Source organism: Candidozyma haemuli, assembly GCF_002926055.2.
Source record: "Candidozyma haemuli strain B11899 chromosome Unknown B_2014730914, whole genome shotgun sequence".
NCBI lineage: Eukaryota > Fungi > Ascomycota > Pichiomycetes > Serinales > Metschnikowiaceae > Candidozyma > Candidozyma haemuli.
Window position 1 is genome coordinate 348812 of NW_020289902.1, and position 14545 is coordinate 363356.

A 14545-nucleotide genomic window follows, 5' to 3' on the forward strand; every position below is an offset into this window, starting at 1 on the left:
TCCAAGTGGTATAAGTTTTGGCAAAGAATGGGTAGAAAAGGGCTGGTAAGCTTTCAGTTACAAACTTCAGACCTTCTATATCAACAGCAAGCAATATTTAGTCAGAGCTGGCAGCTTCCGTCCTTCTATGGTCGGATACTCCAGTGACATCAATGCCCAGTGAAAGACGTCTTTCACACCTCAGCTCAATTGGAGTACGAAGTGAAGAATTCAATTGCTTAGATATAAAGGTGTTATAAGGTGATATAAGGCAATATATTTTTCAGAAGTCGTTTAGTTCTTCTTCTGGGAATTCCACTACACATCTTACAGACTATACTGTACTAGCCATAGACATACCTCCACCAAAACAATATAAACTACAGGGTAACTTAAAACCACTATCAATCATCTCCCCTCAAATAAATAACCCCACCAATAATTCATCTTTATTTTACCATACCCATCAATAAACCACATTCACCTGCTCTCCCTTCCATGAGCCCTCAGTAACCTCTACTACATACCTCCCCAGCCAAACCTCCCTCTCTCCAATCCCCCTAACCAAAACCTCCAAATTCCTTTCTTCCAAAACACCTTCTCTAACGACAACCCTTCACCACCCTTGCCCAACTCTTTCTCCATCCTCCACCCACTACTTCCTTAACTATGGCGCCCTCGGCACTCGCAGCAGAAACCCCCAGCTATCCACTCACCCAACAAGCTCCAGCCTCCCAAAATCAGCCACCCCACTCATTCCATACCCATAAATTCCCCTACTCCCTCTAATCTCCCAACCCTTCTCTCCTTTATTGTTTTCACCACCACTTCCCTTGGGGCCGAAGCCGGTGTGGCCTGCATACACCCGTCCAACACCTATAGTTGATACCTCACTACTTACCAACTCTCCATAGAACAACCCCATACAGCTAAACTAAGAATGGAGGACTGGAGAAGAATCGATATCGACGCGCTCGAGCCAGAAAACCATCTTTCCAAAGAAGACTTGGTGCCTGACTTGCCTGCGGTGTCCTACGAAGAAGTGGCTGCTATCTCTAAACAGGTGAAGCTGTCGTTGTCTCTGGGCCAGTTCGTGCCGGCATTGCAATTGGCCTTGGATAACCCACCATACGTTGCAGACGAGGCCACGAAGAACTTGCACGCCGAGACGGTTTTCGAGGTGCTTGTTTCGATCAAGAATAACAAGCAGGTGAATGAGTTTAGTAACATTGTCAAGCAGTTGAACTCTGACCAGCAGGATAACTTGATCAAGTACTTGTATAAGAACATGAACACGAGCTACGGTGCCAAGCAGGGTGGTTTGTTGTTGAACTGGTTTGAAAAGACCGTTGATGTCACGGGCTTGGGCCCTGTGGTGCGTTTCTTCTGTGATAGAAGAACCGTCTAGTGCTGGGATGACGAAAAATGAAATAATATAGACCAAATGAACGAATTATTAGGTATTATTACGGTACTATGGGTATGGTATTTGCGTGGCTTCATGTCTGGACCTTGAGCGGTACGGTGAGGGAATGCCTCTTCTTGTGTTTCCGGTCAGAAACGTTTCTTTCCTTGAGTGGGCTGCTCTTGGGCTCTTGTTCCCGCTTCTTGTGCTTAAGGTACGTTTTAAATGTGGTATCTTCGTAGATATCAGACAGGAGAAGCGGCTTGGAGAAGGACAGTTCGTTCAAGAGCTTTCTGTACTTCTCCTTGTAGTCATTAAGCTCTTGTCTAAGCTTCAGCTCCTCGCTTTGGGACAGTGTTCTGAGATCCAGAAGGTTGCTGTCGAGGTACTCACACTTGGTCTTGTACTTTTGGAGCTCTTCCACTGTTTCTTCTAGTTCAGCGACCTTGGCTCTTTGCTTGTACTCTGACGCTTCGATGATATTGTTCTCTCTGGCCAAAACCTCGTTTCTCTTCTTCCACTCGATTCCTTTAGACTTGAACCTTGTGAGGTCTGTCAGGAGACGCTCGTTTTCTTCTGTCATGTTCTTGATCTTCTCCTGGAGGAAACTGTGTGTCTGTTTGCTCAATTCCTCTTGTTTCTTCAACTGCAGTTGGAGATTCAGGTACTTGGTTGCTTCAGTAGTCAATTGTGCTTCAAGAGCATCATTTTGGGCTTTCAGCAGTTGGTAATTGGAAGCTTCAAGTGACGCTTTTTCTGTCTGTTCCTTGACCTTCTGCTGCAACTTGGCGATCTCATCTTCTTTCTTCTTAAGCACAAGGCTGTTCTCCAGGCCAGCGTTCTTCACGTCCTTTTCGAGTTGTTTGATATCTCCACGAAGCAGACTAACAAGAGAGTCCAGCTCCTTGTTTTTTATCTCGTGTTGGTGACTTTGTTGTGTGAGTTCAGCCTTGACATGGTTTAACTCTTCTTCAAGTTTAGCGTACTCTGAGTTCTTGTTGGAGAACTTGCCGTTAGCTTCTTCTAGCTGCTTGGAAAGGGTATCATTAAGACTCTCTTTTTCTTCTAGCTGCTTGGTAAGAGACTCATTAAGACTGGCCTTCTCCTCGAGCTGTTTGCTCAAATCATCACCTTTTTGACTGAGAATGGTAAGTTGTTCCTGGATCTTTGCTTGGAGTTTTTCGTTTTCTTCGGTAGTAGCAGTAAACTCAGCTTTGGCTGTCTCCAGTTCACCTTTGAGCATATCAAACTTGGTTTCTGCCTCCTTTAAGGAATTCTTCAACTTTGAGATTTCTGTTTCCTTCTGTAATAGTTCATGCTCAACCTCTTCTTTCCTCGAATGGAGAGTCTTCATTTCGTTGTCTACGCCCTCAAAAGCTTCTTTAAAATAGCCAATCAGTTCCTTCAAAGGGACTGTAGCTAGCCTTGCTTTCTTCACTTCTCCTTGTAGTACCAAAATCTCATCCTTCAAAGTCTTCATCTCTTGCTCCCGTTTAAGCTTATCTGCTTCCTGTTGGGCGTGCTTCAACTTTTGCGTCAATCCAGTAGTACGAGAAGCTGTTTCAAATCTTGGAATTGGAGGTTTCGAAGGTGTAGAAAGAGAAAGCCTAGGCTGCTTGACTGGTTTATTAACCGCAGCAGCAGTCAATGGTCTCTTAATAGGCTTCTTCTTGGGACTCAACGAACAGGCTGTAGGACGAGCATACAGAGGAAGCTTGGTACCCTTCTTCTGACCAGGCTTGGTCTTATCAACCTCCAACTTGAAGCCCTTGACGACATCAGCGATATTATTAAACGAAGACTTAATAAGCGCCTTATCGCCATTCTGGTCCAAGTGCAAAACAAACCTAATCTCCAGAGTCAGTATAGAACCATTAAAGATCAAATTGGTGATAAGGTTGGACGACCTTTTGGTGCTGGTCCGGTTAAGCATGGCCAGAGTAATAGACGAAACGTTCAGATTGGCAAAAGCGTTAGAAGTGGTGCCGCCAGCTTCAAACCTCTCATTCCCCATCATATCAACTATATTGAGCTCCTTACCTTGACATGCAAGCTTTACAAGCATACACGAGCGGCTAGACATGGCATTGGCCTTAGTGGAAGCAGTCAACCGCAGACGAAACAACTTCTCGATAAGTTCATGGGTAAGCGGGCTCGACTGCAACTGTGTATCTATAGGAAGCGTGTTCAAGTACCGTTTCTGGGCCTTATTGTTGAGTAAGTCCAGAACAACGTTATTCCTACTCACTTCAAAAGCAGTAATGGACGGTTTGTCGTTCGAACAGAAATCCTCCAAGAGCAACCTAAGCGTGGTTGTTTTGCCGCTCCCCGTAGGCCCAATTAAAACCAAGGTGCCGTTCTTCTTCAATGGCTCGTGCCAGTCTTCACCAGCCTCATCGTAAATGGCTGCAAAAGAGTATGTTCTTTCACCAAAGACAACTTCAGTAGGTGATTTTTTCAGAAACGCCGGTTCCTTCAGCAGGTCCAGCGCCCATGTCCTCAAAACAATCGGAATCATATGTGGTTTGGCTAGTGTGGTGGTTTTCCAGTGGAACCGTTACCCTTTGTTGATAATGAGTGAGTAGTAGTAATAATGCAGTGTTTACTATATAGACGAATGTGGAAATACCTTGAAGTTGAGACACCAGGGGAGGGAATGAAGGGAAGGCGAAGTGGAATGGGAAGAGATACGGGAATGGAATTAGTGAGTTTATATTTTTTTGTATTTGGGGGGATCTGGTTTGGTAAAGGCAGCCCCACTACTTCTCTTCCAGCCGCAACGTGAGGCTGGACAGAGGTGGTGGGAGAAGTAGGGAGAGGAAGGGAAAGAAGGAAAAGAAGGAAAATAGACAAAAAGGTATGCTTTTTAGAAGTACTGGATTTGAATAAATTTCTTTGATTCTTTCCTTTCTTGTGTTTTCCTGAGTTTTGGTGGAATTGGTGGATGTGTGGAATGGTTGCAAAATGAGTAGTAGTGAGGCTGGTGGATCTACAAGAAGGCTCAGTAGGTTCACTATCTACGAGAACAGGCAGTTAAAGAATATACGGAGGGGAATACTTAGGCCCCTGGGAGACCTAGAAATGAGTTTTCAAGGCTTTAAGTGCTTTTTTGGAGAAAGTGACTGGATGTCTGACCGTAGCCATGGATCTCGAGGTGTAGAGCGTACTTCACCAGGAAACACCAGAAGGTGGTACCAATTCGTGTGTAAAGCAAGGGTGATAGGTTCAAGATAAAGAAAGTGGATGTTTTCTTATTCTGCTAATTCTGATTTGGTGGGAACTTCGGAAAAATTGACCGTGTTGGGAAGTACTTACCGTGATGTTTCTTAGATGTACAGCCTGCCGTCAACCATGGTCAAGGATGTTACCTAAAATGTCAAACAAAGACTGATTTATACTGGAACTCAATGGGGAGTCATTAGGCCTTCCTACTACTTACTTTTACCATTGAACTTCGTTCAATGACTGGTTAGTCTACTTCAGATGAGCCTTGGTGGAGTGAAAAATTACCCCAATGACGTAATTTTCAGTTGCACCCATTCCACCAAAAAGACTCCACACCCATTCCATCCCTTCTCTACCCAGTCATCCCAAGACCAGAACTCGCTTAACTACAACTCTATTTCACACAGTAAAACTTAGATTCACACAAACTTCACATTCTTCACTATTACTCTTCCTCCTACTAGCCTCTCCACATACTCACATATCCCAGTACATCCACCAACTGCCTTACCTCATCTTCCAAACCAACTACCCCACCTCGATCCAATCAAAACCCGTGAATCCTTCCATCTTCTTCTCTTTCTTCTCCTTTCCAGCTCTCTCCAATCATCGTCCTCTTACCTTCATTCGTGAGGCTGAAGATGTCCCCCACACTAGATCTCGGGAAAGTGTCGCACCGGCCCGTTGGCGACCGAAATGGGGGAATTCACGAGAATGCCGCTCGTAGAGACCTCCAACTGGTGCCTTTTGCCACCTAAGAATACCCTCTATGACATTTCCAAATCTTAATGCTTATTTATAGCGTTTAGGCTGTTCAGGGGTAAGTGATGCTTTTCGCAGCCATTACCTCCAATCCGTACTACCTTAGCAAAACAAGCTCAGCGAACAGCTCCCACAAAACTAACAATACCACTAAAATCTCCACCTCATTATATCTCTACTAACGGTCCATTGAGTTGTTTCGATTCGTCTGTGGCTTAGCGTACTCGAGGTGGTGCTCGGTGGTGCTCTATTGCAACTACTACTCTCTGGCTGCAAACCCAGTTACACAAAAGTGACATCCCAATCTTGACATTTTCTCCGGTTTTTACTATATATTGGATTTTGCTTAAACTTAACTAAAACTTCAAAAATCCCCAGAATCCATATTTATCTTCTCCAGGTGCTTTGTTCCCCCACACCCTGCGGGCTTCGCGGGGGTTCCTGGACAGTTGCCCCTCCTCGAAGTATAAAAGGAGCCCGATTTCCGGTCAATTGCCGCAAACCAAAAAAACCACTTACTATCAATCATGGCCACCATTACTCTTAACGACGGTAACAAAATGCCTCTGGTCGGTTTCGGCTGCTGGAAGGTCGACAAGGAGACCTGCGCTGACCAGATTTTCAACGCCATTGAGGTTGGCTACAGATTATTCGATAACGCTCAGGACTACGGTAACGAGAAGGAAGTTGGCCAGGGTATCAACAGAGCCTTGGAGCAGGGCATTGTTGCTCGTGACGAGTTGTTTATCGTTTCCAAGTTGTGGAACACTAACCATGCTCCGGAGCACGTGGAGGAAGCTGTTGACCAGGTTTTGGGTGACTTGAACCTCGAGTACTTGGACTTGTTCTTGATTCACTTCCCTGTGGCTCTCAAGTACGTTCCTCCATCCGAGAAGTACCCTGCTGGTCTTACGGGTCTCAAGGATGACAAGTTGCGTTACGAGGATGTTCCTATCTTGGACACCTGGAGAGCCATGGAGGCTCTTGTCAAGAGCGGCAAGGTCAAGTCTATTGGTATTTCCAACTTCACTGGTGCTTTGATTGAGGACTTGCTTAGAGGCGCCAAGATCCCACCTGCTGTGTTGCAGATTGAGCACCACCCATACTTGCAGCAGAAGAGATTGGTCGAATGGGTCCAGTCCAAGGGTATTGCCATCACTGCCTACTCTTCTTTCGGCCCACAGTCTTTCATTGAGTTGAAGCACGAGGGTGCTTTGAACATTCCAGGTTTGTTTGAGCACGAGGACATCAACACTATCGCTAAGAAGCACGAGAGAACCCCAGCTCAGGTCTTGTTGAGATGGGCCACCCAGAGAGGTATTGCTGTGATTCCAAAGTCCAACAAGACTGACCGTTTGGTGAAGAACTTGACTGTCAATGACTTCAGCCTCACTGAGGATGAACTCGCAACCATTGCCAAGTTGGACATTGGCTTGAGATTCAACGATCCATGGGACTGGGACAAGATTCCTCTCTTCGTTTAATCCTACGCAGATAACGACGCTTAATAGAACAATTTTTTTGTTTGCCTACATCCTACACCGTAAAATACCTCTCCCATAACCTTTTAAATTGAGTCCAACACCGCCTTACGACCCAAGTTCAACAACTTCAACCTCGACACAAAGTCGTCTCTGTTGATGTAAGCACCGCACAATCTCCTCTTACCTGTAAACTCAGTTCTCGAATGGAAACATCTCCAGTTATCGAAAATCAAGCACTGTCCGGGCTTCAATTGGTAGAACACCTCGTTCTCTGGAGAACTGATAATCCTGTACCACTGGCGAATGGCCTTATAGAACTTAGGCACATCCAGTGGGTTCTCCCAAGTGTCCATACACGAACGGTCACTCTGGTTCCAACGAACCTGAATAAGCTCGCCCTGATGGTCAAGCTTAAACACTGGCTGAGGAAGGTCTGGCTGGATACAAACCTTCTCTTCACCAGCAGAGTGTGCTGGAACAGGAATTCTTGTCAAAAGCTCGAAGCTCTCTGGATCTTCCTTTTTCAACTGTTCAGCACACTGGAAAGCGTCAACCAAAGAAGTGGTTCCACCTTCACCGTCATGGAACAAAAGATGGAACAACTGCAAGCCTGGAGTATCAGACCAGTAGGTTCCGTCAGTATGAGACAGAATATCGAAGTTGGTGTAAGCAGTATCCTTCTTGGTCAAATCCGAAGTAAAGTCCCAGAACCCACCGTAATGGGTAGGCCTGATGTACATAAGCTTCTCACACAACATCTCGGTATCCTCTGGAGTCACAGGTACATGGTCAATCAAGGTGAAGCCGTACTTCCAGATCTTGAGACACCAATCCTTAATGGCCTCTTCACCATCAGTAGCATCGTCAGAAGCCATAATAGCCCCATAATCAACGCTAGGCATATTTCCCTCGATATCCTTGGTCTTCCAGTACTGTCTCTTCAACACATCCTTCTCCCCCAGAAGCTTATCCTCCAAAGGCACAATCCTAGGGTTATAAGCATGAAGCTTCAACCAGTCCAACTCGTACTTTGACTTGTGCTGGTTCTGAGACCACACAATCTCGAACCCGTCCCCCACTGCCTTACACACTTCAGGACGGATATTTTCATCGATGGTCGCCGAGTTAAGCAACCTCTGCTTGGTGATATCGTAGAAACACTCGCTGCAATGGCAATTGTCTCTAAGCCACACGTAGTGGAAAGCGGTAGAAATGCCCTCGATCTCTACCGTGAGGGCATCGGAAGAAAGACTGAAATCCTGGTTGGTCATTGCTGGATCAAGAAGAAGAACCTAGTTCATATATATAGACTGGGTAGTATTCCGGAAAGGAATCTGGGGAAGCGCGGAATTGGTCCTAAGCGGCATCGGGAGGAGACTGGCCAATTGGAGGGGCGTTTAGGTTTTAGCTTTTTAGTGGTGGAGGCGTGGAGCCGTGAATGCCGTGGAAGAAGGGTGGAAGGTTAAAGCGAGGGGTGGATGAAGTATGGAGTTGGAGGTAAGTGGAGGTAATTGGGCCAGTTTGGTCCCCACATTCTACCTTCCATACATTGAATACATGTATCAGTTGGTCCAAATTAGCTCAAACTCAGCATCCACCTTACCCTGCCCATTTCCTATGTAAATGTCTTTTCTCTGTCTATTTGCAGCTATAGGCTGACGTAAGGGTCCATGCAAAGAGCTGCGGTGCGAGGCAAGAGGTGCTTATATTTTTTGCTTAGCGGCATAAGCGAGAAGGTAGAGAAGGTTCGTGGGAGGTGGAAACAATAAGAATTGTGGGTTGTAGATGCTTGGTTATTGAGATTTACCGTGGTTTAGATTTGCTGGTGCTTTTTTGGGTGGAAGTAGGTTCGGCACGGAATTGGGCTTATCGTGGGAGGTGGACCCTTGACGTAGACTAATGCAGGTGCTAAAAAGAAGGAAGGAAGAAGATGTCACAAAGTGGAGGGTGAGTGGAGGTCAAGCGGACGGTGAGATATTTGAAGATAAGGCGTTAGGCAGGTTGGGTAGTTTAGGGCATTGGAAGTGGCCGTTTGGAGATTGGTGGGTACTTGGTTGGAGGAATAGGGAGGTGATGGAAGGGAGAGATAAGAGAAGGGGGACATACAAAAATGAACTTGAATGATGGTTTCTGGTACCTTTTGGATTGTGGTAGTCATAAACGACTGAAGGATAAATTGAAAGAAATTCATGGACAGGCATCAAAGGAATAGGTGCTCTGGCTTATCTTGTCCATCTTTGTGAGTACTTGTAGGGCAGACGTCCTGTTTCCTACCATGTATCCAAAAACTTCGTACTTACTGATGGAAAAGGATTCGCCGAGTTTCTAGTTATGGGACATTTTTGGAGAATTGGGACGTTGTAATAAGAGTGTGGAATTGGTTGATCAGAACTGAATGGTTACAGATAATCATATGCCTACAAGAACTAACCATGCTCTACTGTCTCTGGTCAAACTTAAATTTAAAGATCATGCATTCAGGTGTTTTGCCTGAACTTTCATAAGTCATTTAGAAACCCTTCCAATATTTCATCAATTACCCTTTACCAATCTGTCTGATCAGATTGACTAGTAGAATGGAGACACCAGTAACAAGTACCTGCAAGTCCTAAGTGACCACTCTTTAATAAACCAACTTTACTGCCAAACCCTCCAATCTACAGAACCTAAGGACCAAAATCCTTCGAATTGCCCTACTCACTCCCTACCACTTCCTGTCCAACCTCTACCGCTCCCATTCAGATCCAACTCCACCAACCCCCACCGAACCTGAACCACAAACACCTCCCAAAACCTCCAAAACCTGCCATACTCTTTCTTCCATTTTTCATTCTTCCCGTCGATCCCCCGATGCCGTTCCATCTCCTCCACTGCCAAAGCCACCATATCTCACATGACGGTGTAACTCAACAACTGCCAGTGGTCACCAAAAAGACTTGAAACGTAAGAAAATGAAAAAATAAAAGAGAATCCCCCAAACTACCTAAATCCCTTATCATAAACAAAACTCCCTACACTCAACCAAAAATCCCCATTCACCCATCTCTTGCTTTCCCAACCTTGGGCTCTGGCGCATGAAATTTGCACCCAAAGCGAACACACACAATCCACAGTCTTTCGCCCACCACGACCCAAATCAAAACAGCCCAATACCAATCCCCATACTTACCGACCTCCTCAACACCCTCCAACCCTCCAAAACTCAAAAACTACCCGCCGTTCCCTCCTTTATTCCTCCCTCTTCTAGAGGCCTCTCCTGCAGCTAGCACCACCCAGGGTCAATAAACCGTCCCACCTTATCACACAGTTCCATCTTCACCACTTTCCCCCATTCACCACTTTCCCAACATGCTGGCGTCGTCTGACCCCCTTCTGTGTAAAGACTGGGTCGACTTTAAGCTGTGGGACCCGTCACTATATAAAGAGGAGTGTCCGCTCAGCCAGACTGCTAAGGACTTGAAAACCAAGGCTCTCGTGCTAGCATCAAAGTGTAGAGATCGGGATACATTGCAAGAACTTAGCAGGAGCCTGGAGGGTTTGTTGAATATTATGGTTCGTCATTTTGTGTGGACGTTCCTTTTGGATATCCCGTTGCCAATGCGTGATACGTTTCTTTATCAGCTTAACGTTAATGATTTACCGGAACATAGAGACGAGGACCAGGTTGTTTTGGATACCAGAAGACTGTTTACGGGCGGTGTCGAGCTGCAAAAATTCCCACTGGCTGGGTGCTCTTTTTCGTTTGTGTATTCTTTTGCTGATATCGAGGAGATGCGCCGGCGCCTCTTTAGTCTTATTGTTGGCGTGCTACGGAAGTACCCTGGTCTCCATTATTACCAGGGCTACCATGACATTGCTAGCATAATACTTATTTTGTCTCATACCAACCCGCCCGATAAGGATCTCGAGGTCTGGGCGCTGGAGTTCTTGGAATGGATTACGGTGTTTCACTTGAGAGACTTTATGCTTCCTAATATTGACCTTACGGTGAACCACTTGAAGATTATTGCGGCGCTTCTTGAGGAAACCGATCCGCTTTTGTTTCAATTGACCTCGGTATCGAGTCAGTCGTACCAGTGTACCAATGGCCAGTATTACGACTATAAGTTTATTGAGCCCCTCCTGCTGATTCTTACCTTGTTCAGCCATGATATTTCCAATTTAACCTATCTATACCAAATCTGGGACTTCATTTTTAGCTACAAATCCGTGTCTGCGAGCTTGTACATTTATACCGCAGCTTTGCACCATTTCAAGAAAGACATTATGACCAATTTGAGCCTTGAAGAAGGCGATTTGGATGCGATGTACAATATCGATCCCGCCGAGGCCCATAATGCCTTGAGTGCTTCAAACTTGTTCGCAAATCTTACTCAGAAAGACGTTCTGCAGATCTTGAGTAAGGCAAGGCTGTTGATTGAGCAGCATCCTTTGCTGGATCTTTCAAACAGAGAACGCACCTTTGATTTATGGTTTGGTCGCTTCAACAAGCATTCAGTCTTGATGACTTCCTCATCTTTAAATGATTCCAAACAGGCACCACAACTTTTAGAGCCGCCCGAATTCGATAAACTTCTCCAGCTTCAGCATCAAGAACAACAAGCTGAAACAGCGCATTCTTCCGAGCTACTTGTCCATCACATTGAGCAAAGTACAATGACGGACTCCTTCACATCGGCAGAAGATGAGGTGATTTCTTCCCAGACAAATCTGCTTTCATCGTCTTTGTCCAGTTTGAGTGCCGCCTCGAATTCCTTGAACAATACGTTAGTAAACAAGTCTTCGTTATTTTTCAAGAAGATATTCAGCCGCTCTGACGACAACGTTAGTGGTGACGATAGTACTGTTGCCAAGCGCAAGAAACAAAGAGGAATTCTTCGTCATAACATCTACAAGATCAGCGTAAGTGTTGGTTTCGTTGGATTTTTAGTACACTGTTTACTTCGCCATAGCGAGGTGAGCATCAGGAACTATCCATTAGGTCCATTGGGACTGCTTAATTCCATCGGCTCCTCTGTTGAGTCACTTATTCCCGAAACATTGTCCACAGTACGCCATGGCTTTCGAGAAGTTGCGGGCGGTATTACCTCGAAGTTCGGCGAAGCGCTCAACGCAGGCATTGACGTTACCCAACTCGGGATAGGCACCGTTCGTGATTCCATCTATGTATTGCGCAGATAAGAACCTTTGCATTTTTCTGTTTCATTACTTCCCCTCATAGTCAATCGAATATACAAGCACAGCATCAGCATAGGAAGCATGGCCCCATCCACGGTTGCCACTAGTGCTTAGCATGAATCTTCCTGTATCGTCCACGTACAAGTTACTCAACATGCCTCCGTGGTGACCTGGAATGACAAAGAAAGGCGTGGCTCTCTTCTTCAGTACGGATGTCTCTTGGGCAAACTCGTTATAAAGACCCAAGTTGTATAAACGAATGTTATCATTCGATCCACATAGAAGGAAGTTATCGTTAGGCATAACGGAAAGGGCAGAAACTGGGCCCGAGATTTTGGGGAATTGAAGGCATTTTGAAACATTTGGAATGGACGTAGAGCCACTGCCTCGTTTGTGAGGCATTCGTAAAGAAAGCTCTTCAACTGTACTGTTTCTTCTACCGACGTAGATTTTGTCACCATCATTAGACCATGCTGAAGACATGCACCAAGGAGGAACACCTTCGGGAACACCAATTCGAAGAGCAGCATTAGACGTAGAAACACGCGCATCCCAGATGTTCACGGTACCGTCGATATTAGAGCTCATGAAAATGGAGTCAGAAGTGGCGACCTTGTTCTTACCTTTAAGTTCTGGTTTGGATTTAGCCACAGCTGCCTCTTCGGTATCCTCTTTATCACCTTCTTCCTTTTCTTCGTCACTATCACCAAACAACGAATCAACGTCACTGTTTTCAGTTTTCTGTTCAGTGCCGTCAACCTCAAAAGTAATATCTGTAAGTCCCTGTGGCCTATACTGAATGTTCGATATCTGACCAGAACTGCCTTTGTATAAGTTGACAACCTTGCCTGTGTTCAAATCCCATTCCCTGATGGTTTTATCCCATGAGCCCGAGAGAAACCTGTTCTGCTCTGAGTTGAGTCTAAGTACGGAAATCGTATCCAGATGGCCGTTGCTGGTGGTGTGCTGAGCTTGTTTTTGACTGTTGTGTTCGAAGTAGTGGTGAATGGCGCCTTCGTTGTAGATCATGGTATATAGAGAAATACCTCCCGACAGCAATCCTGATAGACACCAGTAACCGTTACGTTCAACTGCAAGAGCGTAGACGGGGTTGACCTTGGGCTCGTAGGATATAGCGCCAGACGTAAAGTCAGAAGGCTTGATCTTTGGGTTACCGTCCATGATTTGTTGTTTCGTCTGGGGTTGTTCGTTTTCCCAGTATGACCCAATAACACCAGCTTTGGTGATACTGTCCATTAAATTGTGTTTTTGAGCGACTGTAAGAGGAGACTTACCTTCTATCGAGGCGGTGAAGTCGTATTTCCTGATAAAACCGTCCTCTCCACCTGTCAACAACCATTTAGGACCTTCAGAAACAGCGAAAGCATGACATTGGTTGGCATATGGACACGCCACCATAGGCGATATATCAAGATAAGTAGCCTTCTTCATACCATCAAGCGCACTCTGTCTTATACTCTGAGCATCAGTTTCCGTAGCTTCGCCATTAGTCTTCCCCTCCAGAGAGCCATTGCCTTCTTTAGAAGACCCATTATCCACATTTTCGTTCTTTTCGCCATCTTCCTCGTTGGCTTTAGCGTTTTCAGCGTCTCCGTTTCTGTTCAGCTCGGAACCCTGGCCCAGTTCTTCATCCTGGTCTTCTTTTCCTTCTTTCTCGGCATCTTCGTCTCCCTCTTCTCCCTCGTCGTCATCTTCTTCGCCTCCTTCGTCGTCTTCTTCGTTGTTTCCATCCTCGTTGTCGTTGTCGTTGTCGTCGTTTTCGTTATTTTCACCACCTTCATCCTCCTCTTCGTTCTGGTTATCTTCATCCACGTCCATGCCGAAACTGTCGTTTTCCTCCTCGGCATCTAGCATATCTTCGTCGTTTTCCCCGACATTGAAGAGATCCTCGTCCATGGACATTGGAGAAGTAGGTTGTAGGTAGTTGATGGTTTGGTGTGGGTGGTTGTGCAGGATGTTGATGTTGGAACTTGTCTTCCTCCGGACGAAACACACAAAATGGGTCTGTAGAGGTCTAGAAAGGGAGGTATAGGGTTTCTGTATGGAGGAGAGTAGATTGGTGCTGTTTGTTTGGAATTAGCTTTACGGAGGCTGGAGTGGGGGACGGTACTTCTTTCTCACTGTATATGCCCAGTGGTAGTCCCACAATTGGATGTACAATGCAAGATAAGGGGTATATAAAGGGGGAAGGTTTAGTGGCTGGTTTAAGTTTTACGGGGATTTGCAGGGAATGTGGTTTTGTTCTGGGTTTGGCTTATTGTGTTGGATATCTAATGGCTGCAAAATGGGGATATCCAAGGAGAGAGTATAAGGTTTGGGAGATAGCCAAGAAAAGACATACTAGGGGATACGGGGATACGGAGTAGGTCCCTAAGCCGTCATTGGGATGATTTACGGGAACCTAACGCCAGATCACGGTACGGGTACCTCATAGTGGCCAGATCAGCCAGGTTCTGGTGCCCACCAACGCCAGCTGGTACCCAACACATCC

At 45.7% G+C, this 14545-nt stretch overlaps 6 protein-coding genes across 6 annotated transcripts; 3 read left to right on the plus strand and 3 right to left on the minus strand. All coding sequences in view use genetic code 12, as the record gives it.

Moving 5' to 3' along the window:
• Positions 1-919: 919 nt before the first annotated feature.
• Positions 920-1387, plus strand: ARC15 (Arc15p; the record flags this gene model as incomplete). Its single annotated transcript, XM_025484743.1, has 1 exon — positions 920-1387. One exon carries the CDS (start codon positions 920-922, stop codon positions 1385-1387), a length of 468 nt encoding a protein of 155 aa, XP_025339674.1.
• A 91-nt stretch (positions 1388-1478) lies between these two features.
• On the minus strand, positions 1479-3902 carry CXQ85_001021 (uncharacterized protein; the record flags this gene model as incomplete). Its single annotated transcript, XM_025484744.1, has 1 exon — positions 1479-3902. The coding sequence occupies one exon, from the start codon at positions 3900-3902 to the stop codon at positions 1479-1481; it is 2424 nt and encodes an 807-aa protein (XP_025339675.1).
• A 1996-nt stretch (positions 3903-5898) lies between these two features.
• Positions 5899-6855, plus strand: GRE3 (trifunctional aldehyde reductase/xylose reductase/glucose 1-dehydrogenase (NADP(+)); the record flags this gene model as incomplete). The annotated part of the gene is made up of 1 exon (XM_025484745.1): positions 5899-6855. One exon carries the CDS (start codon positions 5899-5901, stop codon positions 6853-6855), a length of 957 nt encoding a protein of 318 aa, XP_025339676.1.
• An 83-nt stretch (positions 6856-6938) lies between these two features.
• Positions 6939-8126, minus strand: CXQ85_001023 (uncharacterized protein; the record flags this gene model as incomplete). The annotated part of the gene is made up of 1 exon (XM_025484746.1): positions 6939-8126. The coding sequence occupies one exon, from the start codon at positions 8124-8126 to the stop codon at positions 6939-6941; it is 1188 nt and encodes a 395-aa protein (XP_025339677.1).
• Positions 8127-10203: 2077 nt separating this feature from the next.
• Positions 10204-12036, plus strand: GYP8 (Gyp8p; the record flags this gene model as incomplete). Its single annotated transcript, XM_025484747.1, has 1 exon — positions 10204-12036. One exon carries the CDS (start codon positions 10204-10206, stop codon positions 12034-12036), a length of 1833 nt encoding a protein of 610 aa, XP_025339678.1.
• Positions 12037-12060: 24 nt separating this feature from the next.
• CXQ85_001025 (SAGA complex subunit) lies at positions 12061-13956 on the minus strand (the record flags this gene model as incomplete). Its single annotated transcript, XM_025484748.1, has 1 exon — positions 12061-13956. One exon carries the CDS (start codon positions 13954-13956, stop codon positions 12061-12063), a length of 1896 nt encoding a protein of 631 aa, XP_025339679.1.
• Positions 13957-14545: the final 589 nt, after the last annotated feature.